Genomic DNA, 12523 nt, shown 5'->3' on the forward strand with positions numbered 1-12523 from the left:
GGTTTTCCTGCTGGTCATACATAGATGTCTTCTTTTAAGGTTGCTCCGTTTTTAATCCATAGATCTATTTCGACAGGTGGACTTTGTTGTTGCATTTCTTTAAGCGTGTCGCTGTCCACTGAGGTTTGATCTGAGAGCAGGAGGACTTTAACTTGTCCTGCTGCTGCTGCTTTTGCGGTTTTGGCAGCAAATGCGTTGCCGAGTGAAACATTGTCTGTTTTTGATGAATGTGCTGCACATTTAGAGACAGCTATTTGTCTTGGCAGTTGTACGGCGTTTAACAGATTAGTTAAGAGGACTGCATGAGTTACTGGTTTTCCTGTTGAGGTCACCATTCCTCTGTTTTTCCAGTGCTGAGCAGATGTGCACTGTAGCAAATGCATATTGGCTGTCTGTGTAAATGGTCACATCTTTTCCCTTCATTACTTTGCAGGCTTCGGTAAGAGCCACTAATTCTGCTGCTGGTGCAGAATAATTTGATGGCAGGGCTTCTGCTTTAATAACATTCGTTTGTGTTACTACTGCATAGCCTGTTTGTGCTTTACCAAACGCATTTTTCTTTGATGAGTCGTCTACAAACAAAACTGCTCCAGTTTTTAAAGGTTTTAGGTCTTTTAAATCACTTCTACTTTTTGCAGCTTGTTCAGCTAATTCTTGGCAGGCATGTGGTTCTCCATCATCTGGGAGAGGTAACAGTGTAGCAGGACTCAAGGTTGTGCATCTCTCTATTGTTAAATGAGGTTGTGATAAGAGTGTCGTCATGCATGCTAAGTGTCTAGCTGGTGATAAAAAGGTCATGTTTGTCTGCAAAAGCAGAGCTGACACATCAAGGATGGTGGACTGAAATAGGGGCACATATTTAAATAAAATAGGGCTTTTTATGCTAAAGAATTTCATTTAATGATGATGACCTTAGCGACCTTTTCACAATCACTGATTTTTTGCTTTCCCAAATAAAGGATCATCGGTCTTTCTGACCTAAAATGTAATATTGTCTCACATTAGAAATCAGCAACAGCTTTGTAGAATCTGCACATCAAGTACAGATGGGCAGCTTCAGGTTTGCACCACTCAACCTTTTTTCAAAAGAAAGAAAGAACTGTTAACGAAAAACACATTTATTTCCTAAACCTGTTCACATGCAACACGACTTCCACCTTCATCAGTAAACAGGACACCCCCACACACCCCTCCATCAGCTCCAGTGATGATGGCTAATCTTTACAGCCTCTTTAAACAGACGTCACAACGGCCCTTTCAACACTCTCGGACATGAACCGTTGACAAAACTGGAGGCGGGAAACACTTTTTAAAATTGTTGAGGCTTTGGAGTTCTACAGAGGGGTCCTGCACGTAAAGGCACAATTAAAATCCACTTTGATGTCGCCAATGTGACAAAATGAAGGTGTGGAACAAAATGTGATGTGTAACCCCCTTCGCCCTGTTTTCTGAAGGTTTCAAAATAAATCCACCTCCATGTCCTCTCCATCAGAGCAGTAACCCACCACGGGATACAGAAAAAGGCAGAACACAAAGAAACTCTCCTACCAACCCAGTTTTTCAGCGGTGGATTCCACCCAGTTTCCACCAGGAGTTCCTGTTTGCATCCAAATGTGAAACTGAAGTCCTTTGCCACAGAAATGCACGAGAGCATGCGCTTGATTTAATTTTAAATCTCTAATTTGGTGAACTAAAACATTCACATCCATTGCAGGTGTGGAACACTTTAAAACGTACATGATGATAATAACAGCTGTTTGTACTTTCATATTTATATATTCTGCATTATATGAAGGTCTCATTCCCTCTTCAAGACCTGAAAAATCATTTATATACATTGAGTTTACAGCCAAATGTTTGGCTTCAATAACAAAATGGAGGGGACGTCTAGTGTGATCTGCTGCAGTAGTTTGATCTGTGAAGCATTTTAAAGAGCTGGACTGGACATTTCTCCCCCTCAGTCAGAACAGCTGAGCAGCCTTCAACAGGTAAGGCTGCTCCCTTGGGACTCTTGTTCCTGGTCCTTTGTTTTCTGGAATGCCAAACTGGAATGCTCCCTTGTAGGGCTGTTTACTCTGCTGCATGCGCCACCTTCTCCATCATCCTCAGATCTCTCTGTCCTTCTCACATCAGTCCAGCTTGCGAGCGCCAAGTTTAAGAGGACCTTTCGCAGCTTTGCGTTCCGCCCGTTTGGCCTCCAGCTCTTTCCTTCTCTCTTCCCGCTTCTTCTTGTTCAGCTCAGCCTTACTAAGACCTGGGTGGTCAAGAAAAGATGGAGATTTTTGCAATGCAAAAGGATCCAAAACCACAGATGGATTCATATCTGAGGTTTTACACTTTTAATTCAGGGTCCAGATAGAGACCTACCCTGGTTTCCATCCACGGACTCCCAGCTCTCCTCAGTTCCCCAGTCTCCCGTTGGCTCAGAGCCCCAACCTTCTGCAGCCTGGCATGGAGGAAACAACACAACACTGAGCTGATCTGATCACAGCGACTCTCCTGTTACCATCAGCTTCAAGTCTCCATATAGAATGTGGAACATAACCTATTTCAAGAGTTTTATTCAATAAGAAGTTTGTTTGATGTCTTCACTTAACTTTATTTAAATATACAGTATCTCTCAATTTACTCAGCATTCAGAGATAAACTGCATATGAATGCTTCACCTCCACTACATTTTAATACCAATAGCATGAAGGCTGATTCTTTTTTCTGTTAAACCCAGCAAAAGCTATAAAAGTAAGCTATAAAATTGAATGCAAAGAATTATCCCCCATCAATTCCAGAACTGGTGATTCCTGACCATGATGATCAGACCCCCGTCCCTTCCTCACCGTGCTGCTGGGTGGATTTCTCTGGGACAGGCTGGCAAACAGATCGTTCTGATTTGCTGCCTTTGCCGCTCCGCTGTCCCAGTTGTAATCGCTGGCTAACCGCACGCCATCGGGCAGAGGGAGCGATGCGTCTGTCAACGTCACGTCTGCGTCGTCCTCTCCCCAGTCGTTGCCCCATCCGTCCTCCCCCGCAGAGCTCTGTCCCTGCCCCTCTTTCTCGTTGGACCAGCTGTCATCAGCGTCCCAGCCCGAGCTGCTCCAGTCAGAGCTCTGCTTTTTCATGGCTGTGGCGGCTGACCTGGCCACCTGTGGGAGCAACGACAGTAGTCAGTGGGTTTAGAAAGCCAATGTTGCTCGGGATAAAGAGATGTAACATGATAAAAATGCTCGTACCCCTCTGTCGCTGGCCTTTTTCTTGGATGATGGAATTCCTGACCAGTCGGTGTTCCAGTCTTCTGGATCTGTGCGAGTCTTATCCGGCTCCTGCGTGGGAATCAGTCAATATTCTATATCTGAGATTGCATTTTGAAATAAATCCTTGCCGCGTGTCCTGTCCTCCAAGCCAAACCGGAGCCATCATACCTCCAAATTTCCCCAGTCCTCATCCTCTTCCCAGCGGTCTCCAACTTGCTCATCGTCATTTCCCGTTACGTCATCAGAATGAGACTGATTGGCCCGATTGGAGGTGGCGTGGCGAGTGAGAGTGGCTGGGGACGTTTTTTCTTCAGAGCCTTTTGCCAGAACAAAAAAAGAGTCACAGTTCTAGACTGGAACAAGCAGGACATCTCAAATGTAATCTGCAGCAGCCTGTACCAGGTGGCGGTGCTTCATTTGTTGCTGTGGTAGAACTGGAGTTGCTGGGCGGTCCGCTACCATCGGCCAGAGCCCCATCTGTCCCCGGAGCGTTGCGGATGAGTTTAGAAGTAATCGAGGACATACCCGTGACGGCCCAGCCAGCCCAGCTGGAAGAGCTCCCGGCAGGCTGAGCCGAGGACGCTACATCCTTTTCTGTCAGAGAAACGAAACAAGTCCAAAAAATAACAAAATAACTCATTTTGAATTCATACTCATGTTTTTAGACTGAAACAGAGCCACTCATGTTAACAAATACACGACATTTAAGCAACAGCGTCACCTAGTGGTACCTCTCGGATCTTAAATCGATTCAGGCAAATCATTTAAGTTCATGGTGTTTGTAGTAAACCTAACAAACAGGATCTTAACCAATAAATAATCTTAATTGAAATAAAAAAGACTCATAGGTTTCGTGACCCTGATTTAGGAACCACCGAGCTTTTTAAAGGTGCCAGGAAACAACAGTTTGACGTTACAGACCTATATCTGCCAGCTTTGTGGGGTCTTCAGATACGATTTCCAGCTTGGACAGGAAACTTTTGATGGCTTTAAAAGCCTGTCAGGGGAAAAAAAGGCATACAAACAAACAGAAAATGACATCTGTACATCAACAAAAGTGTTGTTCATATTTTAGTATGATGGCTGGGGATTCTGGCTCTGTGATATGCTGCAAATCTGATGGGTGAATGCGTCACAAGTACTAAGAAAAGATAAATCATGCTGCACTAACTGAGAACTCAAATCTCTTGGTTGTGTGTACCTGGTCCCTGACGCTCTTATCAGGGTCGACGGCTAAAGCGCAGAGTGTTGGAAGGATGCGTGCAGCAATTTCCGTCACACTGTAATAGTTATGCGTGGCGGCAAAACCCAGTACTCCAGCAGACCTGGAAGCTGGAAAAGGGTCTTTAGAGGCTCGAGAGAAGGCGGAAATTAGTACACGTTGTCGGGTCTGTGAAAGAAAGCAATTGTTTTTTTAAATGTACAACTAATTCAGGAACAAATTGTTTTAAAAGGCCGACTTTTTTTTACCCCAGTATTAAGGTATGAGGCAATTTTGCCCAGGCAGACTGTGGTATTGCACCGGATCGGTCCCTGCTCATCTCGGGCCTGCAGGCGGGCAAAGTGGCGCATCAGCTCCTGGTTTAAGTTGGTCTCATTGAGCTTTGGAGCCAGCAGCAGCATAGACTGTGTTGAGTGGGAAAGAAGGGAAAGACCTCATGAGCGCTACAAATCAGCATCCAGTAAAGACATTGTGTGTCATTAGAACTTCTTCTGTGGTTTCAAGTCCAACATCTACCTTAACAGTTTGCTCTCTGATGGCAGGGTTGGTGTCTGTGAAACCGTGGACAACATGAGGGAAAATCTGGGAGTTGACAGCTGCTTCATTTAGATACTGAATGAACTGTTCCATCTGGGACAGAGAAGAATATGTTTATAGCAAATGAATGAATGAAGAAACCAAAGGTTTATCTCCTAACTAGACCACTGCAGGGACCTTCATCACAGCTCAAAACAGACCTGCTGCAGCAGTCGTATCCTCATGGCTCTGTCCGTGGAGGAAAACATCTTGACAATAACAGGGATGATCTTCTGTTGGTATTCTTCTGCTGACAGGAACTTCCCAACCTGGATGGATAAAGAAGAACCTCGGATCAGATGCCTTTTCCAGTGTCATGCAAAGTGTCTCTGTGAGTTAGTTTTTTTTTTTTTGAGGGGGGGGGGACTTTAGTTAGAAGTCAATACAAACTGCTTCAAAGGAAATTAAGGCCTGACCTTGAAAAGTGGAGTGAGGACCACAGCTCCTGCATTTCCAAACTCAAAGGCAGTGAGCAGCTGGGGCAGGACCTTGTGCTTACAGAAGTCTTCAGGAAATGAATCTAAATTGTCACTAAGGTCCTGGAAGAACTGCTGCTTTTCAGCTGGCTCCTTAATCTAAAGAGAAAGTTTTATTTCCACTTTTATTATCATCAGAAATTAAACAGTGTTTCCTGGTTTTCTACTACTGCTGACAAAAATTACTCCATCAAAGTTTGCTACGTGAGACAATTAGATAGGTATTAATAACATAGTAACAGTCTGCTGACTTCAAAATACAATGAAAGGTGTGGACCTGTATCTCTTCGAGGAACAGGTTGCTCTCCACAAAGCTGCTACTGAGGAAACCTCCAGGCGCTCGACAGTTCTGGAGAAAACGGGCTGGATTGGGCCTAGCTCGAGGGTTAGCCCCCACCAGCTCGCAGTAGTGAGGGACCAGAGTCTTGGGGATCTATGGGCATGGTGACGAGGACAGAAACAGGACATAAGGCTCAGACAACAGGTTTTCTAGTCACTTTCACTAAAGAACCTTTAGTGGAGGCTGCAGGTTATTTCCTTGAACAAAGCTTCCGAATCGATGAGTTCATCCCAGTCTTTTTCCATTCGGTATCACGAAACATACTCAGGAAAAGGTGTCATACCTTTCCCAGTGAGCGAAGAGAGGATGTGCGAGGCAATGGACCATTGAACACCTCCCAGATCAAGCAGCCAAGCCGCCAAACGTCCCCAGCCCTGCGATACACAGGCAGAGTGCAGTGCATGAAAAAAGGCTACACACCATTACAGGTTATGTTATTTAATCCCTCTGTAAACTGTTGAGATCTCACAGGGTCAGTTTTCTGATTAAGTGTGTTCACGCATGTTTGTCCAAATCATTTAGAGCCCCAAAAATAAAGGTTAATTTCCATTTTGTTATTTATTTGAAGCATTTCCCTCTTACCATTTTTCTGCACCACTACTGCTCGACTCTGGAGGGTCGTATTTCTCCATGTCTGGATAAACAGCTTTAGGAGCAGGTAATGAGATGCCACTGGGATCACCTTGCTCAGGAACCACATGATCAAGACCCCCAAGCTTCCACTCTCCAGCTCTGTCCACAAAAACGGCCCAGATGCCCAAATTGTTGTGGAGCAGGTGGCAGTCGTTAACCAGGAAACTCAGTGCTTTCTGTTGGTGGAGACAGTTGGCACAAGGGGTAATCAGGGCTGAAAGAGGACACATGGTTCATTAATGGTGCCCCTAAGACTGTATGATACCACTATCTGATGAAGTCCCCACGAGACCTCCAGATCCCCAGCTCCACCCTTCTCTGCCTGAGCCTTCAGGTGGACAGCCAGTGGTGTCACCTGCTCAGTCACCAGGTAAAGACTCTTCTCAGTCTGAAAACAGAATCAAAAATAACACTCCATACATAGATGTATGAACATTCTTTTATAATTCCTTTTACTAAATTACTACCAAGACTCACAAACTGAAGAATGGGAAGCTATTTACGTGAAAGTAGAACACTATAATTGCTACCATTAGCATTTGTTCACTCACCCCAATCTGAAAGTCACATGCAGGGAAAAAAAACAGGGTGATACGTGAAAGAAAATGCTACGTTGCTTCAGGTGACTTAGCATAATTAGGCTCTATGCTGGTTTGTGGTGGAACATAACACAGACAAAAGAATATATACCTCTAGGCCATCAACATAAGCCAAGATATTTGGATGACGCAGAGTCTTCATGCGCTTGAAAGCAGCTTTGGCCAACTGGGTTTGCTGTTCTGTCCCTTGTGCTACCTCGTAAACAAACACAGACACTGGCTCTCCGTTGGTCTGAAAATACAGTTTGGTATAAAATGAATCATACAAGCATTATAATCGTTGCCGTAATATGTTTCACGTGTTTCTCCCCTCAAATTGATTAGCCAGAAAATTTAAAAGATCTGTCAATGCGGATGAAACAGGAAGTAGGTGTTTGTTTTCTGAACCGAGTGGAATTGATCGAAAACACAAAACAAATCTAGATTCCGCATTCCAACTACAAAGCAGATGACAACATTGTAGATAGGTTTCTGATGAGGGGTGAATATAATACATACTACCAAATATTATTTAGAAAACGGGAGTGAAACGATGTGACGTGGCGAGAAATACGTGTCTCTTGGAGTAAACAACGCTGAGGCTAACTTAGTTAGCAAAGCAAATTCGTAGATAAAACAAGCCATCGATGCTGACACATTATGTCTGATAAATAGGTAAAAGATAATGAAAATCTGGCATGAAATGACAACATTGGAAAAGTATGTAAAAGTTAAAACATCCGTTTGAGCCGTTTGAGGCGCAAATGCTTGCTAGTCGGCTAGTGCCAGGCCCTTAAACAAGGATTGCTAACAAACTTGTAGCCGGGTCTGCAGCGATCTCTTTTATACCTTTCGCTTCCCCCGATGTAGAGTCCATATTCCCGATTTCTCCTGGGTATCTGGGAGAATTTCATACGCAAAATCTTTGACGGGATCCCTGGCGAAAAAGGACCACATCTCCTTCTTCCTACACACCTCATCAACACACAACTAGAAGCGCTGGGCTTGCTCAGAGTACGGCTGCATAATAGCCTCGGGTAAAAGCTACGTCCACAATTAGTTCCGCGACAAAAGTGACCCGTTTCTTTTCAAAACCTGCAGCACTGTAATTATAAAAACATAATCCAAACATATAAAGTCTACATTTTTTTTAAAAGTTTGCAGTTTTTATTTTAAGCGTTGTTGGATTTTTTTTTAAAAATGTGATTAAAATCACATCTTCTGTCATTTAAATGTAGAACTCCAATATGTACTGTAAAAATAAACCAGAAAAGGAAATGTGAGATGACACAATGAATTTCAAATCACGTTATCACAATTGCATGTTTTTATTTTTTGAAAACATGGTCCACAAATATGCCATTTTTACAATATTAAAGAATGGTGTTTAAAATCGAGTTATAATACATGCAAAGTGTCATTTTTACTGACATGTTTAACCATAAAATTTTAGTTGAGAGTTCCCCCCACAGGAGTTAGAAAATATAAAGCAGTTACAGTTGGGCAATGTAATTGTTTTATCAATATTGTGCACCATTTTGGTACAATAGGGTGCAGCTAGACATTGAGTCACATGTTCCGAGTTATATTTAAAGGAACGACTAAGCTCAGATGCCTTGTCAATGTTGGTTCTCAGGTTTATCCTGAGGGGAAGACGACTTTGGCCTAATCTTGTGTAATACATTTATATTAAATAAAAACCACACACCACATCCAAAGTGCAATAGTTTTATTACACAGGTCCAAGTGTCATCAGCACTGTCAGAAGGGTTCTGGTTCTGACTCCCGTCTCAGATCCTTTGGCCTGTTGTCCCAGCAGCTGGTTTAAAGCACACATTAGGGGACCCAGTCAGAGACATGTCCTGTGATGGGACTGTCCAGGCAGGAAGACCAGACAAGACTAAAGAAACAGGAATTGATAGTTAGCACATTTAAAAAGTGTAAAGAGCTGTGCTTTGAAAGAACACAGCTGAGGAGCGACGGGTTAAAGTCATCTTACAAAACCACCACGTTCAATAAAGTTCAAATAAATGACCAGCCCCCCCAAAAGTTCTACCAGTTTTTGTTTTTTTTAAATCTGAAATCGTAATAAGTTTGCTCTGCAGCACTTAAAAAGCAAGACACCGCAGGGGATCGAACCCTGTCCCGACGACGTCAGGAGTGCCACCACCGGGGTCTTTTGCTTTTTGTTGTTGCTGTAAGGGCAAAAGCAAAACCTGGAGGAACAAACGAGACATTTGTTCCTCCAGGAAAAGAAAACCCTGGCACACCGGGCCGCTACATTATCGTCACTGCGAGGGGATTTTTGCTCACTCTTGGTCACGAAGCTGAAACTAGAAAGCAGGAAACCATTTCCCCATCCCCATCATGGCCCACAACAGTATTTGTATGAATTCCAAGTTCTTAGGTCAGCACTGCAGCCACAATACCAGCATCCCTGGTGATGCTCAAAGCCTTTTATCCATCGCAATTTGGCAGGAAGGATAGTGAAGACTCTCAAAAGTTTACAGCTGTAATGTGAAAAGAGAGACAATTTAGGCCCCCCCCACCCCCCGGCACAAAGCCACCAGCATGACGCATCAATCATGTCAGGATTTGTCCCACTTACGTGAAGTTTAAAATTTGTCATGATTGTCATTTACCGCAACGGGTGCAGCAGCATTTACCACGACGGTCAACTCTCCGAGCAAAAGAGAACGAACCCTAGAGGTTGATGCAACACCAAGTTGTCCCATGACTCCTTGCAGTGGTTTAGCCATCTGGTTCAGTATCAAGTTAACCTGAACAAGATAACTGAAAAGAGAGAAGGTTGCCCGCCCGCCCACCCCACAGATTCCCAATACTGCAATGTGTGATATTGACCACATGGATATCATGTCAACTTAACTGTTATGCAGAGTTGATGTGCATGCAGTATGTTACAAAACAATTAAAGCCATGGTTGGTTAACGAAATAAATCATGGTAACCGAAATTACTTAACTTCGCACCCACGAGAGTGAAGTGATGCAGTATTAGTGTGACAAGCTTGCAGCTCTTGATCGTAATGTGACTGGATTCTCAGCGTTCCATCACAGGTTAGGCCATCCCAGATGATACATTTAGACAATTTAAGGTAATTTGACCTGAGAAACCAAGGGGGGGAAAGAAAAGAGGCACAAACACAGACAGCAGGCCTTCTGCGAAGAATGTCGGGGAGTTCGGATTTAAGCTCAAGCGCACAGGGGGGGTTGGTACTTCATTCAGGGGCCACACATGTGCCGACAGGTTCCACAGATGCTTAGCATTCAGAGGCGGGTGAGATTGGAGCAGACGGACGAAAATGATCTGAAACAGAGTGATCTACACAACACACCCACCACACAATACAAGGATTCAAATTTCACTCATCTTATGTTTAAGATGAAAGGCTACAGGGTCCCATGGCCAAAAGAATGCTAGTAAAGCATCGAGTCTACTGAGAATTAGGTTAAAGCCAAATCCAGTGTCATTTTTGTCAACTACAGCATTGCAGATTTTAATGACAGATTAAGCCGACATCTTACTACATGCTCCAGGTTAGAGGCCTTCACTCGTACTCGAGTCACTCTTGCACTGAGAGATTTCTGTGAAGAAAAGTATAGGGATACACCCAACCAAAAAAGGAAATGCACTCGACTACAGCAACACACTTGCGTTGCCTTCAAGACCAAATTAAAGCTGCACCATGCGCAGCTTAGCTCAGCTCCCAATTTTTGGAAACCACACAGTTGCGCAGTTACAAAAATTGAATAACCTGCCACTTGCACATTTGCACAAGGGATAGAAGCTGAGGACTTGTTCCATAGAGAAAAGAAACCTGACAGGGCTCGTTTCAACCTGGGCCGGTTCATTTCAAAGGAAAAGATGATTTCCGTGTTGTCAAAGTTGCACTGCATTCTTCCTTTGGGTTGTTCTGAAAGATTAAACAGGCAGAAAAAGACCCTACCCCCTACAATACAGGACCACTTATCCTTACTAGAATGTTTCAATCAATTAGGGCCCATTAAAATCAACCAATCAAACTCAAAGTGAAGTTCACCTAAATTGCACATTTCAAGCTCAAATGTTTCCCCTCAGGGCCAAGGGTCTCCTTTCCAACAAGATTAAATGGATTCAACTTATCTGCCTTTAACTCCCCTTTTGAAAAAATGCAGGTCACTTCCGTGCGCTACATATCTCCAAGCTTTATTCACACCTGAAAAAAGCACAAGAAAGCTTCCCCACACAACCCCAAAAGAACAAATGCATACCAACTGTATTCAATCACACAAAGCTATGCATTTATTATGCAATAAGAAAATCCTTTACAGATAGTTGACTTACTGTGTTGTCAAAACAAGACATAGTAACTAATTGCAAAGGAATGGCAATGAGGCATTTAGCCAGACAATGAAAGTTAAAAAACGTGACACTTCAGATGACCTTACGTGATGCTTTGATGCGCAAGGAAAGTTGTACATACAATGAGTTAGAGTTCCTGATGGTCTTGGGTATTGAAAGCACACAGGACACACCACACTGAAAAATGCAAAGGAAAGGGCCTTTCCCCAAGAGTAACCCCCCCCACAACGGTAGTAGTACAACGCTACAGTACAATGATTTCATTTTTAAAAAAATTGAATGACACCATTTCCAGAAAGAGCATCTAAATACCGCAATAGTGAAGGATTCCATCCGCAAGAACTGCCGACGTAGACTTGAACGTTGGCTTTTCAATAGTGGGCCATACAACCTAATCTGCAAGAGTCAGATACACAGCCCACTCCCAACCCCACAGGTGATGTATACAATTTCAATGACTTCGAGGAAAGAGACTCTTTACCACACTCCCCAGGAAAACAGAGGTTCTTGCTAGCGCACACTAGTTCAGTAGTTGCTATCCTGTGGGGAAAGTGTCCACTGAAGGTTCCTGGTATGTCTGGATGTTCCTAACCATTTGCCCTGTATCAAGGAGCTGTAAAGTCTAGAGAAGACTGGTTAAAGCCCCAACCCCCTCCCATTACCCATCAGATAAACACTGTCAAACACATGGAATTGAAGTCTTCCAACAGACCAATACCTTTCTACGGCTCTTTACACAGCTGTGGATGTACATGATGCAGATCCATAGCACTATAGTAAATAGAGAGCTCAATACAACTACATGGGATTCTGTCGTTCCTGCTTTAGGGGGCCGGGCCTGTGGAAAAGACTAGAAAAGGTGCATTTAAATGCCCCCCCCCCCCTCCCACAAATCTAGCTCAATACATGTCATAAAATGCAAAGATGGCAAACTAATGTACTGGATAGTTACACCCAAATGTACACATGCAAAAACTCACTGATAAGTTAAGAGGTTGATGTAGCTTATCTGCAGCACCAAGTTGTACTGAAGCTCTGAGGGGTTGCAGTTTACACACACCGACTGGTTGCACGGGAAAGCATCCATTC

At 43.6% G+C, this 12523-nt stretch overlaps 1 protein-coding gene across 1 annotated transcript; it reads right to left on the bottom strand.

Moving 5' to 3' along the window:
• Positions 1-1102: 1102 nt before the first annotated feature.
• On the bottom strand, positions 1103-8107 carry scyl1 (SCY1-like, kinase-like 1). Its single transcript, XM_057042402.1, has 18 exons — positions 7923-8107; positions 7186-7326; positions 6761-6883; positions 6445-6671; positions 6146-6236; positions 5800-5955; positions 5463-5621; positions 5208-5315; positions 4987-5100; positions 4719-4874; positions 4450-4638; positions 4170-4245; positions 3648-3842; positions 3417-3565; positions 3228-3317; positions 2835-3140; positions 2368-2446; positions 1103-2254 (listed from the first exon to the last, which is right to left on the bottom strand). Exons 1-18 carry the CDS (start codon positions 8028-8030, stop codon positions 2130-2132), a joined length of 2592 nt encoding a protein of 863 aa, XP_056898382.1. The 5' UTR covers positions 8031-8107; the 3' UTR covers positions 1103-2129.
• Positions 8108-12523: the final 4416 nt, after the last annotated feature.

This window comes from Takifugu flavidus, chromosome 9, assembly GCF_003711565.1.
Source record: "Takifugu flavidus isolate HTHZ2018 chromosome 9, ASM371156v2, whole genome shotgun sequence".
Lineage (NCBI taxonomy): Eukaryota > Metazoa > Chordata > Actinopteri > Tetraodontiformes > Tetraodontidae > Takifugu > Takifugu flavidus.

Coding starts and splice junctions, on each gene's coding strand:
- scyl1 (XM_057042402.1), bottom strand. CDS start 8,030: ATGTGGTCCTTTTTCGCCAGGGATCCCGTCAAAGATTTTGCGTATGAA. Junction 5,316..5,462: donor TCCTCACTCCACTTTTCAAG/GTCAGGCCTTAA, acceptor TTATCCATCCAG/GTTGGGAAGTTCCTGTCAGC. Junction 3,566..3,647: donor AAATGAAGCACCGCCACCTG/GTACAGGCTGCT, acceptor TTCTGGCAAAAG/GCTCTGAAGAAAAAACGTCC.